General features: G+C 45.8%; 1 protein-coding gene across 1 annotated transcript in view; it reads right to left on the bottom strand.

The window, feature by feature from the left end:
- Nucleotides 1–18,767: 18,767 nt before the first annotated feature.
- LOC146782758 (extracellular calcium-sensing receptor-like) overlaps nucleotides 18,768–24,366 on the bottom strand; it is a 303,286-nt gene continuing 297,687 nt past the window's right edge. The window contains exons 6-8 of the mRNA XM_085637232.1: nucleotides 22,525–22,749; nucleotides 19,792–19,915; nucleotides 18,768–19,696 (exon numbers count right to left, since the gene is read on the bottom strand). Of these exons, the coding sequence (XP_085493358.1) occupies nucleotides 18,768–19,696; nucleotides 19,792–19,915; nucleotides 22,525–22,749 (1,278 nt within the window). The remainder of the gene's footprint in view (nucleotides 19,697–19,791; nucleotides 19,916–22,524; nucleotides 22,750–24,366) is intronic.

The following is a 24,366-nucleotide window of genomic DNA, read 5'->3' as shown; positions in this document are numbered from 1 at the left end:
GATCCTAGCTCCACCGACTTCTGCTCGCTGTACAAAAGGTCATTTTCCCAATATAGCCCGTGTGTTCCAGACTGGTCGCCCGCGGCTTGGGCCTCTGCTTGCTGCGGGGTCCGACTAGGGAGGGACAGGTAGCTTGCTCCTGGCAGAACTCCTCTCGGGAGGGGCCCCCCTTGTGGCGCCACTGGGCCAACTCGGGCAGAACGCCTAACTCTGCGATCTGTGCGGGGTCGGACGGTTGGGGTTTGTCGCTGGTGACAGATTCTCCACGTGGGGAGATGTGGGGGACCTCGGCTGGGACAATCCTGTCCTCGTTGGCAGGTGTGTCCTCGACTTCCCCAAGGGGGGGCAGTCGGGCCGCCATAGATCAGGTGGTGGCCCACACCCACTCGGGGATACCCATCATCCCTAGGTCTACAGTCTGATGTTGCAGCCACCCTCCAAGCATTGTCCATCCAAGGAGCTACCGCCTGCTCTCAGCCATACCCTAGACGCACACACAACACCTTTGCATGATGATTGTGCAACTCCAAATGCCTACACAGCACTGCCCCGCCTTCCAGGCCCTGTCACAGCAACCAGGTAATGTCCCTCCTAATCCCCACCGGCTCCGTACACCAGCAAGCCCATGGGAGTGGGACTCATGCCTTCAGCATGTAGCACAGTGGCATAATCTGGCACATGGCCCAGGTATCATCTCTCAGCGTGTCAATCCTCAATGTGTCCAGGTCCCCCTCACCGGCATCACATGCACACAGCACCTCTTCATCAGCTTGTATGCCATTGACAGCCAGGTGCTCCTCACCCTCACCAAAGATGCAGCCATTGACAGTTCCAACATTCAAGAAGGCATGAGATCCATTGATGGATGGCTGAACATCAGCCACCTGAGGCTGAACTTGTACAGGACTGAGGTAATCATCTGAGGATTGTCCCCTTACAGGTGGCTCAACTGCTTGTGTCCCACCCGCAAGAGCCCTGCACATGCACCCAGTGGCCACGCACACAAGATGGTGTGCATCATGGAATTGTCACTCACATTTACCATGCTAATCACCAGCATCTGTACCTCAGGGTGCAACACCCTCTGCATGATGCACATGATCCACTGATAGATCCACTCCAGGGAAAGACAGACCATGCCCCAGGAGCACAACACCAGCCGTGTCGACTACTGCCCCGCCCTCTACGGAGTAAGTACATCCTAACACCCGGGAAACCAGTCCACATCCAGCCTGCATGTACACACCTCAGCTTCCACATCATGCACCCCAGCCACCTCACCGTCCACCAGAGATAGCTGCAGTGTATCACTGTGTGCTGCAGGATGACCTTCAGATTCCTCACCCACACTCAGGAGGCAGGACACAACCCCAGAGCCCACACCAACCTTGGTCGTCTGTCATCCGAGACCCCGTTGTGCCAACTCCGTGCATCCATCCTTGCCCTGGGCACCATTCTTCACATCCACCGTACTCCAGCATGCTGAACATAGTTCTCCCACCTGGCAAGACATACCTGCTACTCCCTCCCCGGCAACATCCACATGAGCCATGACCCCTACGTCTTCAGGATACTCTTCCCAATTGGTCTGTCTGCACAGTAATGCATGCCCCCCCTCAGCATCTTGAGGCCATCATGGGTGAGTATTGTGCTCCATGTCTGTATAGTATGATACATTGTGACCCATGTGTGTCCTGTCCCAGACACAGATTCCAGGGTATGGATGGCTGGAGTTAGTTCAACACTCATGCCTAGTTTGACATTTCCCCACACGTAGGTTGTGTACTCATGCAAAATGAATGCAACATGTAATTGTAGAAAAAGCGATTTATTCTCGGTGGGGGGCCTGTTTAGTGTGGACAAATAGGTGCTATACAGTGTGCATGGAATCCAAAGTTCACAGGGGGAGATGGCATCCTTGCTAGGGGTGGGCGGAATTTGTGTAATCGCGTTACGCAAATCTCCGCGAAATGGTAAAAAATCTCCGCGAACACGCAGAAATTCCGCGAACACGTGGAATTGCTTGTTCGCGATGCTTTTTTCCTGTTCACAATCGCTGTTTGCGTGCTCGGGGAGAAATATCTCGCGAACACGCATTTTGAGAACGCAAACAAGCAAAAATTTCGCGAAGTCGCGGAAAGCGGAATTTTGGGCAATTTCGCGTTCTCCGCGGAACGCGAAATTACCCAAATTCCGCAAATTCCGCGAACGGAACGGAATTTACCGCCCAGGCCTAATCCTTGCAAGTTGGAGTCATCAGAGTCCATACCACAGTGTTGGTCATCATTGGTCAAACTGTGACCAGCAAGTCCATGTGGCAGAGAATGTCATTGGATGAGGTGCTGCTGTTGCACCAGAGGGCTAGGTGCCGGGCCAGGTGACCTGGTCGATGTGGATGGTCCGCTGCCTCTCACGGTCTTTTCCGTGGACGACCCACCTTCCTCGGGGGACCCTCCGATGCAGGCCTTGACGATGCTTGGGACGCTCTGTTGGATGAATCCTCCTCCTCCTCCCTCCCTGTGGCTGGTGCTGGTCTTCGCCTGGTGGCACAGGGAGGTTTGCCCATGTTGTCGGCGATCCGACGGAGTGAACGGCTTATATCCGTTTGCACCGCCAGGAGCTCAGCCAGTCTTGCCTCCATCCGTCCTTGGTGTTGTTGTTGACTGGCATGTTGCTCGGCCTGCAGGTTCTTCATCTTGTCGAGGGTCCCCTTCATCTCTGTGAGGCTCCCCACTACCTGGCTGATGCCCCTGGTGTCACGCCGGTATGTGTCCAAGATGTGGCGTATGTGTGACATACCGGTTCCCTCAGCTGGCTGGTCAGATTCGTGCCTCCGCCTGCCTCCACTCCCACCACCCCTGCCCACACGAGCCTGGCGTGCCGTTGTGGGCACATCAGGTCTACCGGACCCCTGAGGGATGGCATTTGCAGGGTTGTCTGCCTCCTCCTGGGTGGCCGGAGAACCTTGTCCCTCCAGGTCAGACTGGCTCAGTTGTTCTGTGCAGGCAGGGCTCCTGGGTGTCTCCTGGGATGTGGCAAGAATGGGGGTGGTGGTTGGCACAGATGTACCTGACGCAGGTGCTGCAGGGGCTGGGGCACCAGAGGGTCCAGGTTGGTTGGGGTCATCCACAGAGTGCTGAGAGTCGTCGCTGCCGGTGGGATCATCTTCCTGCCGAGCCTGGTCCTGTGACTGTTCACCCCAGTGTTGGGGGGAGATCCATGACGTTGCCCTGTGTGTGAGAGGGAGACAATGTTAATGCATTTTCATGCGACATCCATGTTTCATACATGTTCAGGTTGCCACAGTTCCTCCTGGTAGTTGTATGTGCCTAGCATTCACATCAATGTTCACTTGTGGATGGGTATGTTGCAGGGGACAGATTGAAAGGTTATCCATGGTCTTTGACATGTCGCATTTGGCCTTGGATGCTTTTTTGGCTGAGGCTTGATCTTGTTGTTTCACATGTCAATTGTGAGAGTGTGTGACTCCCTTGGCTGCCCCGGGGGTGTGTGCTTGTGTGAGGGGTGAGTGATCATCACTCAGCCCAACGCTGTTCAACATCCACATGGCCCCCCTCACACAAGTGGTCTGCCACCACAACCTCTAAGACATCTCCTACGCCGACGACACCCAGCGCATGCTCTCCCTCACCAAGCACCCTCACACCGCCAAGACGCACATCCACGAGGGTCTGAGGGCCAAAGATGACTGGATACGGAGTGGCCATCTGACACTGAACTCGGACAAGACGGAGGTCCTCAGCCTGGGAACCACACACTCAGCCTGGGGCGACTCCTGGTGGCCAATTGCTCTGGGGACATCACCGACACCCACCAAACACGCACGCAACCTAGGATTGATCCTCGCATCCTCCCTCTCCATGTCCAAGCAGGTCAACGGCGTCTCCTCCTCCTGCTACGACACCCTACGCATGCTCCGCCGGATCTACTAGTGGGTCCTGAATTAAACAAGTAGAACAGTGACACAGGCCCTCGTCAGCAGGTGACTGGACTATGCCACTGCACTCTATGCAGGACTCCCATCCACACACCAACGGCGGATACTACGCTTCTGCAACGCCTCGGCACAAGTGATCGTCAACGCCCCCCGCCACAGCCACATCACCCCCCTCCTGAGAGAGCTGCACTGGGTCCACATCGACAAGAGGATCACCTGTACGGTTTTCAGCCACGCACTCCACACCCATGGACATGCCTACCTGCACATCAGACTCAGCTTCTACACCCCCACCCGCAAGCTCCGCTCCGCTCCGGCATCCTCGCAGCTGTCCCCCGCATCCAACGTACACCCGCCTGCAGTAGATCCTTCTCCGACATTGCCGCAAGGAGCTTGAACACACTCCCAACGCACCTACGACTGACCCAAGACCTACTTGCCTTCTGATGTCTCCTCAAGACCTGTCTTTTCGAGCAGTATTGTAACCCCCCCCCCCTCAGCGCCTTGAGACCCTCACAGGTAAGTTGCGCGCCTTACAAGTACCCAGATCGATTGTTGAATGATTGATGGTGCCTGCTGGTGGGTGTAGTGTGATTTTGCGGTTGGTCTACCAGGTGATGTTTTTGTCCCCCCATGGCGCATGCTGCCATGTCAGTGAGTGTGAGTTCCTGTCCTAGTTATCTGTGCTGGTTGTGTGTGTGTTAGATTTTTCAGTTGTCACAGGAGGGCCTTGTGCTGCCTGCAGCAGAACCAAGTGTCAGCTACCTTGTCAGTACTTTGGCAGTACCTGTGCATTGCGCATGGTGCATGGGTATGTACCTGGGCCACATGGACTGAGGGCATTGGTGACTGTTTCTGAGTTTTACTATATGTTTAATGATCCCCACCCTCCCAGCATCCCAGACATCCTGTCTTGGGTTTGTGGTGTGTGTAGGCTGGGACATGGCATGGCCTTGCTTTGTAAATGGGGCATACTCATGTTAGTGGCCTGAGCGTTGTTTAGAGTGTGGTTGTGTCACGTGAAGGCTTGGGGGTAGGCGAGTGCATTTGTTGTAGTTGGGGTGTGGATGCCATTCCCCCCATGTTACGTGAGTTGTTTGTGTACTCACCAGGCTTTCGGACTCCTTCGACTCCGTGTACTCCCACCGGCGGAAGCAGGGCCATCGCCTTCTCCTCCCAGGGATGGTAATGTACCGGTCTGCGGGGCAGCCCACCTCCTGTGATGTTACTCTGGGCGTATTCCTCGTTCATTTTGCGCTTGACTGCCCTGCGCAGATCGTACCACCTGGCTTGACATTCATTCCTGGTCCTTCTTATGGGCGCAACAGCATTCACCCGATCGACGATCCTCTGCCACAGGCTAGTTTTTTGGGATATGCTGGTCTGTCTGATCAATGTTCCAAAGAGCTGTGGCTCGACTCTGATGATTTTGTTGACAAGGATGTCCAGCTCCGCCATTGTGAACTTTGGATTCTTGTCTGTGGGCATGGTGTGCGGTGTGGGTATGGATGGTTGTGGGTGTGTGGGTGTGAAGGTGTGTGTGTATGTGTAGAGGGGGTCTGTGTGAAGGAGGTTGTGTGAAGGTGTGTGAGTTAAGGTGTATGGGTGCAGTTGTTTGTGTGTGATGTCTGTCAGCAGTGAGTCTGTTGCAATGACTCATGGTTTGTGTTTGTGGGCCCTTTTTATTGGTTCATTTGTGGGTGTGGCTGTGTTTGAACTTTAGGTGGGTGTGTTATAAGAGGTTGTTGTGATTTTGGGCCTCTGTTTGACTGTTTGGATGTGCCAGGTCAGTGTTTTAGTAGTTTTTTGTCCTGTAGACGTCTTTTGTGGTGTTGTGCGAGTCGAATTGACAGCCCTTGTGCTGTTTTACAGAGTCCTGGTTCAGTACGAGTCTTTTTCGCATAGGTAAGGTGCGTCCATGGCTATGTTGTTGTTCAGTGTTCACATGTGCAATGGTGTTGTACGACTCATACATATGCGATTCTGGGGTACAGTGTTGGGGTACGGTGCGTCCAAGTACGGGGCTGGGGTGGGGTGTACGGGGCATACATATGCCGGTGCTTTGGTGGGGGGTACGGCGCTTACATACGCGTGTGCTGGGGTGCAGCGCGTACATGGGGGATGCTGGGTTACGGTGTTGGGGTACGGTGCGTCCGAGTACGGGGCTGGGGTGGGGGGTACGGCACTTACATACGCGTGTACTGGGGTACGACGCATACATGGGGGATGCTGGGGTACGGTGCATCCGAGTACAGGGCTGGGGTGGGGGGGTACGGCGCTTACATATGCATGTGCTGGGGTGGGGGGTACGGCGCGAACATACGCAGGTGCTGGGGTACGGCGCGTACATGCACGGGTGCTGGGGTGGGGGTACGGCGCGTACATGTGCGTGTGCTGGGATGGAGGGTATGGCGCGTACATACGCGGGTGCTGGGGTGGGGGGTACGGCGCATACATGCGTGGGTGCTGGGGTGGGGGGTACAGCACGTACATATGCGGGTGCTGGGGTGGGGGGTACGGCGTGTACATATGCGGTTGCTGGGGTGGGGGGTACGGCGCGTACATGTGCGGGTGCTGGGGTACGGCACGTACAAGCGCGGGTGGGGTGGGGGGTCAATACGACTCGTACCCCGTGCCCATGTGTACCGGGGTAGTGGTCATACAAAGTTCGCTTAGTACGGGACATTTTTCATACGCTTGGTGATTCGGAACGCCGGTACGGATCGGACTTGTGCGCTCGGACTTCACTTTTATGACTCGTACGTAAATCTGTCCGGGGACGTCTCGTAGACTTTTCCCGAGGCAATTTGTATGTAATTTGACAGTACGAATCGTATTTGCCCGTTTGTACGGGACTTGTACGACTCGTATGTAAAAACATACGGATACGAGTCGTACTGGAAATATTTTTACCGGATCGGAATCGGCACCTAAGTGTCTTAATTCTGGAGACACAGTTAGCTAATGCTTGCTAGAAGGGTAAGGTAGAGGGATGTGCTACTTTATCAACGGAAGTAACAATTCCGTAGTAGGGCAGAGGTAAGTGCTGCTCTCGGAAAAGACGGAATTCTTGTGAGAAAGGTCATTGACTGTTCTTTGGTTAGCGAAGCGGACAATGGTGGCGTTTTTATGTCGTTACTAACGGATTTGTGAATTTGAAGAATGTAAAAATCTTACAGAGAAAATTTTGTAAATGAGGGGAGCAGGAGTAAGAGCAGCAGCTGCTGACGTCAGAGAGATTGCGCTGGGATTGGCCAGTCGGTTAGAAACGTAGACGCTCCTGATTGGTGCGTTAGTGTATGCTGCGTTAGGAGTGGAGAATTACAGGGTGACGTAGACGGTCCAAATTGGTGCGTTAGTGTGAGTCGCGCTGGGATTGGAGAATTGCAAAGGTGAAATAGACGCTCCAGATTGGTGTGTTAGTGTGACTCGTGCTAGGATTGGTCAGAATAGCTGTACAGTTGTAAGGAGAGACTAGCTATACACGGAAGACAGAAAAGATGTATTACGATCCACCAGAAAAGGAGAAAAAGTCCTGGTTTGGGAAAATTAAGAAGTGGTTCAAAAAGTACAAACCGATTGTGACTAGGGAAGGACAGTTACTTCCTCCACCGAAAACCCCTGCATCCTTTATGGTTGCGAAATACGGATATCATACTTGTATTTGGTTAGACAATTGGGTAAAATATACCAAGAACGACGGAGTCTTGGCATTTCCAGAGCATGGTTCATTTAATTTAGCAGTTTTGAGAAATTTGAGAGCGAAAATGATGAATCTAGAACCGAGACCTAGACCAACACAATTTGAAGCATTGACAGAATGGGAAGATGAGATGCATGATCGAGAGAGACAGAGAAGTGGCGGAAGATATAGGTACATGTTTGGTAGATCATATGGACATGAGAATCACGATGACAGAATGAGAAGGTGGCGGAATGCGAGTATGACTGAAGGTCTATTTCCCATAAGAACTGCAGAAGAAATTGGAGGTAGAAAAAGCACAGAGAAAAGACATAATGTTGAATCAAGAGTGTATGGAGTGGATGAATCGGAGGATGATGTTCTTGATGACATGTTTTCTAAAAATCCACCTCCGTATCAATCAGAACCAGAAATGTTGACAAGTGCCCCAATGAGAGTAACTTTACGAATCATTAAGTCAGAACCAGTGTCCCAAGATTTAGAGAAAAGTAATTCCATTAGAGAGGTAGAGAGAAAATCAGAGGGTAAGGTAAATGGTGATAATTCTGCAGAATTAGCAAAAACAACCTTAGAATTAACTGAAAAGATACGAGAATTGACTAAAAATCTAGAAGCTGTGACTGTTCCAGTGACGATAGGCCCGGTGATGCCTATTTTTGATAGCGAACATTGTTTAACAGTTCCTTATAATAGCAATAAACAGGCTGAGAAGCCAAAGCAGAACCAGAATGAAAATCCATGGAGACAGACAATGAGTATGATCGAACCAAATGTTTCGAGTAACCCATTTATAGGCCCAAACTTGGCTGAAAGACATACAATGACGGCGGAGTCAATATTAGAAACACAAAAGGATTCAGAACGAGGTAATGTAGGGAAACCAGTAGGTCCATCTACGGAAGAATTAAGTGAATGGTTGAGAAGCTTGCAGAGAAAAGACAAAGAATCCCAATCAATAGATGAGGCCAAATTACGAATGGTACTGGAAGAGTTAATAGTAGGAACTATCCCCACAGAGAAATTAAAAACTTATCAGGATTAGGAATTTCTATTTTTGTGCAAAAGTGTAACATGGAGAGCGAAAAATCTGCACGAAAGACTAGAAGAAGTAGCAAATGAAATGGGTACAGATATTGAAAAGGTAACAGCTTTACAAAAACCATATCGAATAGATTTCACTGAAAAAGATATTGAAAATTTGAACACCACAGGACGGATAAGTCAGATTAAGGAAATAATTATCTTGCTGAGAAAATGGGGAGATGTGGATAAATGGAGAAGCAGGTGGTACCGAAAACGAGATGATGCCCCAGATAAAACGTTTGCAGCATTCCCTGTACGAGAAAAAGAAAAGGTAGTAACAGAGTGCCCCATGAGAGAAATTCCAGGAGGAGGATATGTACATATTCCATGGACAAGACAGGATATTTTGTCATTTACAAATGATTTCCCTCGAATACGCGTAAAGCCTGTTGAGTGGTATAGGCAAGTGGACAGATTTGTGAAGTTGTCTAAAGTATTATGGATTGATCTGAATAGCTTATTTGACATAATAGTAAGGGTGGGCGTAGTTCGCGAAGTAGCACTTCGCGAAGCTACGCAAAGTGAAGTTCGCACTACGCGAGCTACGCGTAGCACTTCGCGAACTGTGAAGTAACATGTTCGCACTGTGCAAGATGTTGTTTTCAATGATTGCACAGTGCGGACAAGCAACCGGCACTGTGCAATCATTGAAAATGGCATCTTGCACAGTGCGAGCTGTAGTTTTCTGCTGCTCGAGTAGATTTTTACTCGAGCTGCAGCTTTCTCAACGCGAACTGGTAGTTTCTCATCGCGAGCGGTCGCGAGCATACGCGACCCCTCGCAATGAGAAACCTGACCTTCTCGCGTTGGGAATCTCGCCGGGAGGTTTATTTTCCATGCTCGCGATCGCGAACAAGGAAAAAGTCTCGCCAGGATGTCATTTTGCTTGCTCGCGGTCGCCAACTTGACGTTGAGGACCGCGAGCAAGCAAAAAATGACCGCAGCACTACGCAACACTACGCTACGCGTGTTCGCACTGTGCTACGTGCAGTTCGCGTAGCGCGAAGTAGCGCGAACTTCGCAAACTACGCGAGCGTAGCGTAGTGCTTCGCCCAGGCCTACATAATAGTACCAGCAGATTTATGGACAGAGTGCAAATTAATGATCAATTGGCCAACTCAGGAATACCCTAGAGATCCAAAAACAGGGGCTCCAGACCCCGAGGTAATGAAGAAATATGAACAGGTTATTGCCTTTCTGAAAAACAAAGTACCTCCTAAAGAAACAGATTGGGTGAAAATTGACAGAACACATCAGGAAAGCAAAGAGTCAGTACATGCAGATTACGAGAGGCTGATTTTAGCCTTCAAACAGTTTAGTGGTGATGAAAATTTGAGTGAAAAGGATTTAAGTAATTTTGTATACAGATTTGTATATGGTCTACGTCCAGAGATTAGTGAAATGATAAAACAACATACTGTAGATTAGCAAAATAAGAAAATTAATGAAGTATTGAGACATGCAAAATATTTCAGTGATGAGATTGAAGCAAAACAGCGAAAATTAAAAGAGAAGGCTATGTGGGCACAAGTAAAGGTAGCAGAGAGGCAGGAAGCTCAATTAGCTTAACAAGCGAATAATTCAGGACCGAGACAAAAGTTAATTCCTGGGAAAGGTAAGGGAAATTTTAATATAGAAGAAGCTAAAAAGAAATTCCCATGTCATAATTGCGGATGGATAGGGCATTGGAAATCCGAGTGTAAATTTCCCCCAAGTACTAACAATGAAAATACATCATTGAATCCACAGGTGCAGAATGTGGTGAGTGGTAAACTGCAGCGACAGCAGCAGGTTGTAACCCAACAGAATCAGGTGCCAAAACCGCCTTTTCCACAGAGCAAAAACTCCCAGAAATATAGTAACGAAACAGGATTCTACAATGAAGAATAGGTAAACAAGCTGCCGCGCGCTAGCGCTGTTTCGCAGTATTGGCTACAACGCGATGAGAGTGATTTAGAAGAGGGTAATTGACGGTGCCAAAGGGAGGAAGAAGAGTGTGTACTTGGCACAAATCTAGAGGTAGACCAGACAGGCCCATTTGTCGATGGGAAGATAAATAATGAAAGTATTACTTTCCTAGTTGATACTGGTGCTACTCGATCTACTGTCAGGTCAGCTGATGTTAAGAACCTTCCTCTCTCGGATGAAACGATCCAAGTAGTTGGTGTATCCAACAGACATATTAAAACTTATCTTACAGAGCCAGTGAAAGTCAGTATAGGGAAATTTTCCGAAATGCACCGCTTTGTTGTGTGTGATACCAGTCCTGTGAATTTATTAGGTAGGGATTTGCTGTGTAAGATGAATTGCACTATATTCTGTACCCCTGATGGCATAGCCTTTGAGACCCCAGATGAAGATGTGTTGTATAAAATGACAATGGCAAACAGGGAAAATGAGGTTACTGAAACCTATGCTGTATTTAACCCTGATGAATTACCTAAAGAATTGAAACAGTCCGGAAAAGCAGGTTTGGGATTTCACAGGAGAAGATGTGGGATTAATGAGAACTGTAGATCCAGTAAAAATAACAGTGAAGGAAGGAGTAAGCTATCCAAATGTCCCTCAATATAAATTGACACCTGAAATAATTGAAGGAGTTACTCCTGTGATTGAGAAAATGATAAAAAAAGGCATTCTGAGAGCAATAATGAGTAGTCCATTTAATTCACCAATTATGGGACTGAAAAAGCCTAATGGAAAGTTCAGGATAGTACAAGATCTGAGAAAGATAAACAAAATTGTTGTGTCTTGCTGTCCTATTGTACCAAATCCATCTGTGATTTTGTATCAGATTCCCCATGATGTAGAATGGTATACAGTGATTGATCTATGCCATGCTTTTTTTTCTATCCCATTGCACCATGACAGCCAGCAAATATTTGCGTTTCGTTTTGGCGAACGTACCTTGGCTTGGTGCCGAATTCCACATGGGTATACAGAAAGCCCCTCAATATTTAATCAGCTATTAAAGAAGTCTTTGGAAAGTCTAGAAATGCCCGCAAATTCAGTGTTAGTTCAATACATCGACGACCTTCTTGTGGCGTCGAAAACTCGTGAAGCTTGGGAGATAGACACTATAGCCTTGCTGAATCATCTGGCAGATGGAGGACTTAAAGTGTCACCATCAAAATTACAATTTTGCAAGAAAGAAGTACAATATTTAGGCCACAATACTGAAAAGGGACTGAGAAAGATCAAAATTGACAGAATCAGGATCATAAAAGGAATGAGAGCACCCTTGACCTAAAGAGAGGTGAGGATGTTTCTTGGAATGGTTGGATACTGTTGTCAGTGGATCAGCAATTTTTTGTTGCTTGCAAAACCTTTGGTACGATTGACAAGAAGTGATGTGAGAGATCCCATTGATTTGAATAAAGAAGAATTGGCAGCTTTTAAACGATGGAGAGATGGGTTGTGTGAAGCACCGGCATTAGGTATGCCTGATTATGAGAAAGAGTTTGAGTTGTACTGCAGTGAGAGGAATGGATGTGCACTCTCTGTTCTAATACAGAAGCATGGAAAACTGAGGATACCAATTGCATATTTCTCATCAATGCTGGACCCAGTAGCTGTAGCCCTACCTGGGTGTTTGATAGCAGTGGCTGCTACCTGTCGGAGTTTGGAACAGAGTGAAGGAATTGTAATGGGATATCTTGTGAAGGTGTTTGTACCTCATGATGTGGCAATCCTTTTGACAAGGAGTTGCACTCCGTATATGGCACATAGTCGGCTGACTAAGTATGAAAAAGTCATATTAGGTGCAACAAACGGAAGTCTTGTGAGATGCTTGAATGTGAATCCTTCAACATTGCGTAAGAGTAAATGCTCTGAGGACCATGCCATTTATAAAGAAGCTCACCATAGCTATATGACGGAAATTAAAACGGCAAAAAAACTGTTTCTAACCGACAGGATAAATAAGGCAGGCAACTCCACCAAGGAGCTTTACAAGGTCCTGAAGGAATTTACAATCCCTAGGAACCTGACGTCCGTACCCATTTTTCAACACTGGGTGGACTCTCTTTCCAACTTCTTTGAAGAAAAGATTCTAACCATCCACCGATCTTTGACTCTTTATGACAATAGTTCGGATCCAGTCAACGAGTCTGATACCCGCGCAGCCCCTTCTCATCTTCTTGATGAATTTACTAATGTTGACCCTAAACTAGTGGTTAAGGCCTTGCAAAAGATAAAATCCGGTTCCCCACTGATTTGATCCCCCCAAAACTATTTCTAACGATTGCCCCTGCATTGGTCGAAAACATTACAGATCTCTTTAATAAATCACTATCAGAAGCCGTTTTTCATTCAAGCTGGAAGATTGCCCGTGTGAAGCCCATTCTGAAAAAGCCCATGGCCGATCCTAAACTTCTCTACAATTATCGTCCAATTTCTTTACTCCCCTATTTTGAGAAAGTATTGGAATCTCTTGTTAATCAGCAACTAGTTGTCCTTCTGGAGAGTCACAATCTACAAGACCCCTCACAGTCTGGGTTAAGAGCTGCTCACAGCACTGAGACGGCACTGGTCGAGGTCACAGATAATATCAGGCGGGCTCTGGAGAGACATCAATCGGTTATCCTCATACTCCTCGACCTGTCGGCTGCATTTGACACCATCTCTCACAGCATTTTAGAACATCGGCTGTGGGAGATCGGTGTCAGTGGTAAGGCCCTGAAAAGGTTCAGAAGTTGCCTTTCGGACCGTAAAACCATTGTTCAGTCGGGACTCAGTATCCCCTCCACAAGACCTGTCACGATGGGTGTACCACAAGGTTCCATTCTGAGTCCTACCCTCTTTAATCTGTACATGACTCCACTGGCTCCAGTGATTAGAGCTTACGGATTTGATGTCATATCGTATGCCGATGACACTCGGATCATAGTCACACTGGGTCCTGACCCAAATGAAACCATGGTGCGTTTTAAAAACTGTATGTCCCACATCAACAGGTGGATGAATAGTAACCACCTTCAACTGAACGGTACAAAATCTGAGATCATGCTTTTTGGGAAAGCGCCAGAACATGGTCGCCAGACTGGTGGCCCTCCGACCTTGGCACCTGTCCTGTCCCCAAAGAGGTGGTTCGTAATCTGGGCTTTTACATGGACAATCAACTGTCCATGAGGGCCCAGGTCAACCATATTATTAGTACATGTTTCGGAATAATGCGCACATTGCGGAAAGTTTTTAAATGGATCCCCTTGGAAGCCAGAAAACCTTTGCTTCAGGGTCTGATTACTAACCGAATGGACTACGGCAACGCACTTTTACAGTCCATCAATGAAACCTTTTTAAACAAACTGCAGATTCTACAAAACATTGCGGCTAAATTGATCTTGAACCTGCCTCATCAAACATCTTCTGCCCCATGTCTCAGAGCTCTACACTGGCTCCTAGTGAGAAAGCGCATTCTCTTCAAGGGCTTATGCCTTACGCATAAGTATCTTTATGGGAAGAGCCCACAATACTGGTCCAAAAATCTCTGTTGGTACAAGCCTCAGAAGGCACTTAGGTCCAGTACCAAGTCTTTGCTTACCCCCTTCAGAATATTCACCACCAGACAAGGTGGTAGATCTTTTTCGTACCTAGCCCCGGCCTCTTGGAATAAATTGCCTGCTGACCTATGATCCACCCCCCTTCATAGTTGTTTTCGAAACAAGCTGAAGACATGGATATTTGATCAGTAATCTTCCCCAGTTCTTTCCGCTCCATAGCCACTGCAAGCGCCATGAGACTCTTCGGAGTGATATGTCTTGTGCAATAGAAATGCCTCTGACTTGACTTGACTTGCCTGATGCTGAGAATGCAGAAGTCAGAGATGAAGCAGATCATGACTGTCTGGATGTACTCGATTTCTGTACAAAACCACGACCTGACATAAAAGATGTACCTTTACCAGAATGTGATTTTGTCATGTTTGTTGATGGGTCTTGTTTGAGAACAGATGATGGAGTGTTGAGTGCAGCATATGCGGTATGCACAGTTGCAGCAGTGATGGAAGCATCCTACCTGAAAGGAGTAAAATCGGCCCAAGTAGCTGAACTTGTTGCTTTGACTAGAGCATGCAAGATTGGGAAAGGTGTGAGAGTGACTGTGATAACTGACAGCCAGTATGATTTCGGAGTCGTACACGACTTCGGTCAAATATGGCTGCAGAGAGGTTTTTTTCCATCAAGTGGAACTCCCATTAAGAATGCTGAAGTGGTTGGAAAATTGCTTGAGGCGATACAGCTGCCTAGGCAATTGGCTTTTGTGAAGTGTGCTGCCCACAGTCAAAGTGGTGATTACATCGCCACTGGCAATAAATATGCCAACGACATGGCTCAATACTGTGCACGTAATCAGAATTCCATTAACAGGGCCAAGGAGAACGAGGTGATTTCTTGTTCTTTGATGTTTACTAACATTGTGGGTACCTGGGAAGAAGTGAGACAGTTACAGGAAGAAGCAGGAGATGAGGAAATGAAGCAGTGGGAAAAAGCAGGATGTGCACCAAGAGAGAAGGATCATGTGTGGGTCTATCGGGATGGAAGACCAGTTATGCCTGATAGCATGATGTCTGCCATGGCACGGATGTATCATGGTCAGGAACACATAGGGAGAGATGCAATGATCAGGTCATTTAAGCAGACCTGGTACAATGCAAAATTCAGACTTGTAGCAGAAAGTGTTTGTCAAAGATGCCTAATATGTCAACAATACAATCCTGGCAGAAAGACAGTAGTGAGTCTAGGAACAATAGGTCGAGAAGGAGGGCCTTTTACCAGAATGCAAGTGGATTTCATTGAGATGCCTCCCTGTAACAGGTTGAGGTATGTTCTAGTTATGGTCTGTCTGTTTTCTAGATGGGTAGAAGCATTCCCAACAAGAAGGAATGATGGAATGACAGTGGCAAAATTACTTTTGAGGGAATTTACCCCTACATTCGGATTCCCAGTAACCATTGAATCAGACCGAGGAAGACATTTCCATAACGAGATCATAAAATTGATTTGTAAAGCATTGAATGTACAACAAAAACTACATTGTGCCTACCGCCCAGAGGCTTCTGGTGTGGTGGAACAGATGAATGGTACTGTCAAAAACAGGATAGGGAAAATGTGTTTAGCCACAGGTATGAAATGTCCTGATGTCTTGCCTCTGGTACTCATGACTATTAGATCGATTCCAGACAGAACTACAGGGTTGAGCCCCCATTAAATTATCATGGGAAGGGCGATGCAACATGTTTTCATACCAGTCAACAAGCTGATGACTATAACTGATGACATGGTGTTGGAATACTGTAAGAGCCTGGCTGAAGCAGTTCATTCTGTGTTTCATCAGGTTGGAGCGGATGCCACCACCCTTGAAAAGAAGCAAGCCCATGATCTGAGCCCAGGGGACTGGGTGAGAATAAAAGTACACAGAAGAAGAAACTGTTTGGTTCCAAGGTGGGTAAAACCACGATAAAACATTTTGACAACAACAGCTGTGAAATGTGCTGGACTGAAAAACTGGATTCATGCAAGTCATACATTGAGAATTCCAAATCCAGTGGATAGCACAGAAAAGGAGTATTTTGACGAATCAGAATCAAGTACTGAATCAGATGACGGAGAGCCAAAAACAAAAGAGACCCCTGAAAGGGGGGAATCAGAGCCAAGTCTAACATTTGTCCCCAGAAGTATTTCCTTGAGAAGAAGGCTACAGATTTCTGATACCAGCTCAGAGACTGAACAAGGAATTCAATGTTCTAAGAAAAGACAAGAAAAAGACAAAGAAAAAGACAGTGAAGAGACAATAAAAGAAATTACTGAAAGAGAAGTTCCAGATGAAAGATTGAGAGAAAGTCCACTTGAAATAATACATTTAGACCTCAAGATGACCTACACAGCCTGTACCCGAACAAGGTCACAACTGGACTTTTGCCAAGAGCTTTAAAAATGGACAATTTTGACAACCGGATGGATCATGTCTGACGGTGTGACATCATAGACTTTGGGAAACCGAAACGGACGATCTTAACCAACCAATCAGAAGTGCCCAAAACTGACTTTCGTTACATTTTGTCATTAATTTCATTATAAAAAGATGGTAGAATAGTGAGTTGTGCGGACCTTTTCCTTTTGCCTGACGTTATGCTGACGGAGAGGATGGTGACACTACAGGACAACTGTTTCCCTGAATCTTTGCCAGACTAAATTGCTGCCCAATTTCCTGATGAACTGAGGACTCTCGAAATGATGGGCATTGATTGATGCGTACACGCTTATGGTCCAGACCCAATCTTTGGGACTGTAGCGTGCTACATGACGACTTGATTGACTTAGAGGACGACTAATAGCCAGATTAGGTAAATATGGTGTTCTGTGGTTTGAATAATAATTTACTAAATTCTTACATTAATTAGATAAACAATATTATTGATTAACAAGCAAATGGGTTGGGTTATTTATTGAGAAGGAATAGATTAAGATTTGAATGTAAATGAAAGAGGATTAAAATCACTTCTCCAACTCAACGAATTTGATCCATCGGCAAAGTGGAAGGAATATCTCGAGGTTCAGGTTTTTAGATGTGCTGGATTAAGGATATTTAATGTATGATTATGTAAATAAATTTCCTTTAAGTTATAAAGTATTCCTTTCATGTCAGCGTTTGGAACACTCATCTCTCCTGTAAGAGCAGACCAGAAAAGTGTGAGTGTTGGTGTTATGGGTCCCACCAATGAATGCATTGAGTGAATGCGTTAGTGTGATATATGGTCTGTGACAAAGGGAGGATTTGAAATTCCACGCTGCATCAATGGCTACAAACAGGTCTCTTTATAATAGAATTTTGGAACACATAAAATGGTTACAATAGTTAATTGGCTACATGTAGCACTAAGTAGTTCTGCATGCAGTACAAAGTTTAACCCGGTGGTGTGGCCTGCGCAAGGCCTCCATGAATGTTATTCAGGTGATCTGTTAATCAAGAACATATGGTTGCCAAACAGTGACAAAGGGGAACATGCCAAAGTAGTATGCTTAGCTTTATTCATGAAGTCCATATTATTTTGGGCTTACTTTTTGACTTAAGAGTTCCACTTTGGTGAGAAGAAGGCTTTTCGATGCTAACTGACACTTCTAAACATCTGAAAGAAGATGGGAACCCAGGTGCCAGTACTTCCACGATCCTGCTACAAAATCCTGCCCTTGACCTCTCATTTTAATTCAAAGCTGGAAACTAAAGGTTGTTTCATGTTTTGTTGTATGATGATATTTCAGTATTAAAAACGATGGGCCAGATGTAGTACGCATTTGACCGGTCTCAAATGGCCCATCGGGTCTTTTGCGACCAGTAAAATGCATTTTTCTATGTACCAACCCTATTGTGCAAGTCGGTAACCTATCGCTGACCTGCAAAATAGGGTTTGGGAGTCACTACTAGGAAGGGGCATGTAAGGGGCATCCCTTCCTAATGGCGAGTCGCACTGGTATGTATGAATGTTTTGCAACCGGGAATGCGGTCGCCACACATTCGCATGTTGCCACCAATTTCAAAATGGTGGTAAGTCATTCTCAAACAGGAGGGGGTCCCCAAAGGACCCCTTCCTCTTTGTGACAGGGGACACCAACGTTTTTTCAGAGACGGCAGTGGTCCTTACTGTCAAAAAAATGAAAAGAAAACATTTCATTTTTATTTTTGAAATGCATCCCTATTTTTCTTTAAGGAAAATTGGCTGCATTTAAAAAAAAAGACTGCTTTATTTAACAAGCTGTCACAGACATGGTGGTCAGCTGACACCAGCAAGCCAACATACCTGTGAGTGCCACCCATCCCCAATGGACCGCAAATAGTTACCTGCTTCATGAATATTAATGAGGCAGTCCCTTGCAACCCACTTGGAATCTCAAATAATGTCTGGGACACTGCTGTACATCCGGTTGTGCGACTCCTAAATCATGAGTCGCTAAAAATCCCAATTTGAGAGTTGCAAAACCTGTCGGTTATACATGTGGCCCTAAGTCCTTTATGCTGGATAATAAGTCACTAAAACACATTCTTCTTGCTACTCTGTCTTGTTCCACGCTCCATTAGATATCCTTTTGTGTTCATCTCAGCTCTAAACAAGATAACGTAGCATTTGGGGAAATATATACAGGAAACTAAGGAAGAACTAGAAGATAAGATAGCAAAAATCTCCATGGCCACCATGTATTTGCCCTTGGTGCTCAGATAGGCAGGAATAAATGACAGCCAGACACTGAGGAAGGCCAGCATGCTGAAGGTGATGTATTGAGCCTCATTGAAGCTATTGGGCAGTTTTCTGGCCAGGAAGGCAACTATGAAACTAATGGTGGCCAGAAGCCCCAGATAACCCAGCATGCACCAGAAGGCAATGGAAGATCCCTCATTACACTGGATTAGGATAATTCCGGGCTGAATGTCAATGTTATATTCTGAAAATGGAGGCGTCACAGCCAGCCAAAAGACGCACAGCAGAATCTGGATCAGTGTACCAACATTGATGATGATGTAAGACAACTGAGGCCCAACCCATCTTCTGAATACACTGTGGGGTTTAGTGGCATTGAAGGCGATGACCACCATGATGGTTCTGGCCAAGATGCAAGAGATGCAAAGAGCAAATGTGATGCCAAAAGCTGCTTGACGAAGAAGACATTTTTCTGCTGTTGGATACCCTATAAATGCCAAAGAACAGAGAAAGCACAAGGAGAGTGACAGGAGCAGGATGTAGCTGAGATTAGAATTGCTGGCTTTGACGACAGGGGTGTTCCGGTAATGAATGAAGAGCCCAAAGATGACAATGGGGATCACTGATAATGAAATGCTGGTTGTTGCTAAGACAGCACCGAAAGGTTCCTGATAGGCCAGAAACTCTGTGACCTTTGGGATACATCTGTTCTGTTTATCATTGGGCCAGAGATCCCAGGGACATCCAAAGCATTCGTTAGAGTCTGAAAGGTAAATATAATGGAAACTACATAAAAGCCGTTGTTTAATCACAAGAAAATCATTAAATGTTAAATGTCTTTATCTGCTGATCTCTTACCTGTTGGGTTAGAAATTTCCCCAGGAAGGCATGGAACACACTGGAAGCAACAAATAGGCTTTCCTGGGATGACAACTTTCCTGAACCCACTGCGGCAACCAGGACTGCAGACAGAGACAGGTGTCTTAAGAAACAAAACAAGGTCACAGGGGATGAGAGATAAATTATGAATGTTAAATATTCCATCAAACCTTTTTGAGATCGCAACTGAAACTGATATCTGCTTCAATAAGCCAGATTGGAAAGAAGACACTATACAAGGGAGGCATGATAGGAGGTTGACTCAGGCAGAATGTGAGGCTATTGTGGTTATTTGCACTTACAATGATAGGCGGAACTTGAAAATGTTCCTAGTTGACAGGAGTTTGTAGCAGGGCACAGGTATGGAGAATTTGACAAAGGAGCAAAGGGCTCTTCTCAAATGATGCAAAGCCGCAAATTCCAAGAAGACTAGTAGGTTCTCACCAAGGCTTGTGCGTTTATTTATTGTCGAAATGCATTAATTCTTATTACAGAAAATGAGGCTTGATACCACAGCAGGATGAAAGAATTCTGAAACTGACACTCATGTCCAAATTTAGATGGGTACAATGTGCACCACAGTTGACTAATAAGCTACTTTAACATGCACAGTAGTGTCTTGAACGAAAGTTAAAGTAATGAAAGTCCTTGATTTGTGCTACAGAAGGAGCAAACAAAATCTTTTGGCGTGTCACTCATAACCTGTCTTAGTTACATCTTATGCTGTCCCCATCAACTGTGTAGGCCATGGGGAACAATATGCCAATATTATATTTTCAGGAGGGCTGTTCCACAAATGCAGTGTATAAGTGATGTAAATGTAAGATATCTTAAAAGGATATAATTTTGAACTTTTTTCACATAATGCACAATGAAATCTGCATATCGGTGCACCGGTTGGCAGGAAAATATGCAGATCCTCTCCATCATGATTATCAAGACAATGGTGGCCATGGATGGGCACCTGTCATTGTTCTGATGGGTACAGGAATTTGCGACCTCTTACAAATAAGGCTTCACCATAGAAGTGTTCAGCTTGTAAGATAAAATTAGGCATTTATAAGCAAACCAGATCAAGACCTAGGGCTCCAGATTTTTCCAGTACAGACCTTCCCAGCTCTTCTTTTGCAGTTCCCATTTGCACTGTGCCACACAGGCAGAATGCTTTACAGAAAAAGAACACCTGGTGCCCTAAGACAGCATGAGTCCAATATTATTCCACATTTGCAGCTCATTGCAGTACTGCTGTGTGGGCCGTTTTGCACAATGAACATAAAATGACAGTCCATAATGGTGATCTGTATTTGCCAAAGACTGGGCGCTTGAACCATCTCTTGAGTTCCCTTCTAGATTGCCCAAAGAAAGGGTGAGACCTTCCAATAGTGAGATGCCATCCTTCACGGAATAGCACATTTGAATGATGTTAAGTGTCTCCTGAAGAGAATCCCAAACAGGATGTAAACCTCAGAAAGGGGTAAAACCTCCTGGGCAATCTTCTGAATCTCGATTGAAGATGAAGATTAGAAATGAAGAGTGCCAAGCACCAAACCCCTGAAGAAGAGCAAGAAGCAGAAAAGTGCTGGACCCAATTCCAGAAGTTGAATACAGTTGAAAGTTCCAACCTTAATAAGCCAAAAAAACAGGGACAACAATGGAAGCAAGGGGATTAAGAATGTGTAAAAATAAGGTGAGGAATGTGGTATGATGCCTCCTTCACTTAGAACTGCCTTCTTATGTATGGTTTTATCAGGGATTTCCATCACGGGAAAGTCCCTAACTTCATGTTGCACTTGGAAACTCAGAGGACATCCAATGGAGAGGCCACCATCTTGGATAGGGCAAGTTGTAAGGCTTAACCTCTCCTTCGTTTAGGGAAATGTATTCCCCTCTCTTCTCTCAGCAGAAGGCTTTATCTTAATGTGAACATCGGATTTGATGGACAAACTTACAACAAGAAATACAGCATGAGCATCCTCCACCATCTGATTCAATAGCATTCTGAAATTCTCATAAGCTGTGGGTTGAGCACATATATGTGTGAATGCTTTTTGCGTGGATTTCCTCTGAAAGATTTACGCAGCGTTTCATGATGATGGAAGAAAGAATGTTTTAGGGTGGAACTAGAGGTACGAAGCACCCCGGTAGTTCCAATGTGTCATTTACTACGAATGTGTTGTAAATTGGTCATTGTTTTTGCACAGGTCTGTGATTCAACTTGATTTGGGGGCTGCTATTTCTGAATGGCATTTAGACATTTGTGATGTACATTGAATTCTGTGTGGTCTGCTGCATTAAGTTGTATTTCATTTCTTGTAAAATAACTGCTATCCTTGACCTGTTGTAATAAATCTTTGCTCTATCATATCTCAGGACAGGAATTTCCATATTTGCATGCAAGGATAGGTTGCAATTTCCGGTGTAGCTCATTGTGTGGCCCGGTGATGAGCTACATGGATGTTTTTTATGAACATTCAGCACTTCCCTCACTTTCATACCAAAGGAGATATCTGCTAAATTGGTCTATTCTTATGTTCTTTATGTATATCCTCATAGTGTGGCCATGTTACTGAATTGGACAGACCCCAGCCAGTTTTAGTACAACCCCTTGCATGTGCATCTATCCAGTGATCTGCATGTCCTTACGCTTGTGCACTTAAATACGGTATTAGAACAGATGTGATAGAGTCCTACCTGAAAGTTGCAGGCCCTTACCTGTGTCTTCCCAGCAGCCCATTGGACAGAGCTAGAATTGATCACAAAGGGCTTCCCTGAAGAGGCGATCGAGTCATAGCTGCCCACCTTCACATGCTTGAAGATGGTCTCAGGATCCTGCTGCCAGTTTACAATGTCATACAGTACTGGAGGGTTGCCATGTTCATCAAAGAATGTCTCAGTGGTTTCCCTTTGGAAGCGCACCTTCTTGATGTAGTGAAGAAGCTAGATTCAAAGAGAGGCTAAAACAGATTTTGCAACATTCTGCATTCACTTTCATGTATTAAAATGTTAAACTTCCTTTTTCTATTCATGCCCATGAGATTGGTTCTCCATATGGAATTTGCATGAAGTGTGAATTAGCATATCCTATCAAGCAGTGCTTAATTTGTAAAAAATTAAGTGCCAAGGCTCTCGTCAGGAGGCCACTGCAGCTTGCACCACACATTGCCCCAGCCATATTGCCAATAATAGCAACAACAGAACTACTAACCATCACACTCCTACAAGTGCAACAATTCGGTCTATTCCAGGTACCCAAAGCTATAAGAATAGATTGGGCAGCATATAATAGTCATTTTTAATGTATATTGAATTAATAATTGACTATTGTTGTGATCATCTCTAAATTAGCCAGACAGTGCCACCTTGTGGCAGACTATCACAAGTGCCAGTGTTGACAATTAAGTGCCGATGCCAAGCACCAGAAACCACCGGTTCAAATTAAGCACTTCTATGAAAGCACACTCCTCTAGCATTGGGGGACTTTCCAGATAGATTACCGAAGATCTGTAGACTCTGTTACTGTTAAAACATCCATACCAACTGTTTTCTTGACAGATGTCTCTATCACCCCAGCCCACCCACCATTTTCGTACTTGCAGAATTACCCCTCTACCTCTGAGTGGATCCAGGAGGGCTGATCTAGGTCATATTTTCAGGATGTTCAGAGCAGATACATATATATACAGTGAAAATTATTGATAGGGTCCCTAATGGTTTACTAAACACAATGTGGTGTTTTGAGCCCCTTTGGTCACTAATGTATTGAGGTCAGCAGTAAGGGGTAATCTCATTGACTCCAGGAGAGAAGCCATTATAGTGCTCATTTACAAAAAGGGTGATCGAAATTCACCTGCATGTTACTTCCAGATCTCACTGATTTATTCTACAGCAAAGATTCTGGGACTGGTAATATTGGGTAAAGAGGAAGACCGAGCAGAGGTAAACTCCTTTTTTCTCACCAGTACAAAGGTGTTATCGACCCAGTTTAGGAGTTGTGGAGCAAACCTTAAATCTCATACCTATTACGGGCAAATATGTCAAATCCACGGGAGATGCCTTGCATATGACTTTTTTGGCCCTCTCCTGTGCTTTTGACCTAGTAGACAGGGGTATATTGTGGGAGCTGATGGCCCAGACGGGTGTCGACGCTCCTCTCCTCTCCTATACCTCGTAAAGTGTTTACATTGGGACTTCACAGCAAAAGTCTGCTATACCCAGAATGGGGATTCTAATGGTCCAATAAAAGTTGCTAGAGGTGTCAGGCAGGGGTGTATATTAGCCCCTTCCTCTTTTTATTGTATATCAATTTTTTGTGAATTGTATTACGATCATACAGCAAGGACGTCTCTAGAGTAGGTCCCCTGGCAGTCCTGGCAATGCTCTATGCGAATGATGCTGCTCTTTTAGCATTAACTGCCAATGGTGTTCAAAAACGTTTAAATGTTTTTCATGATTTTATGACCAAACTCAATCTTAAGGTGAACCAGCAAAAATCATTCATATTGACCTGCGAATAAGACTAACTCTAAAAACTTTGATATTTGGGGACACTCATAG

This window comes from Triturus cristatus, chromosome 12 (assembly GCF_964204655.1).
Source record: "Triturus cristatus chromosome 12, aTriCri1.1, whole genome shotgun sequence".
Taxonomy (NCBI): Eukaryota; Metazoa; Chordata; class Amphibia; order Caudata; family Salamandridae; genus Triturus; species Triturus cristatus.
The sequence above is the reverse complement of the archived record's forward strand: the minus strand, read 5'-3'. Positions and strand labels throughout refer to the sequence as shown.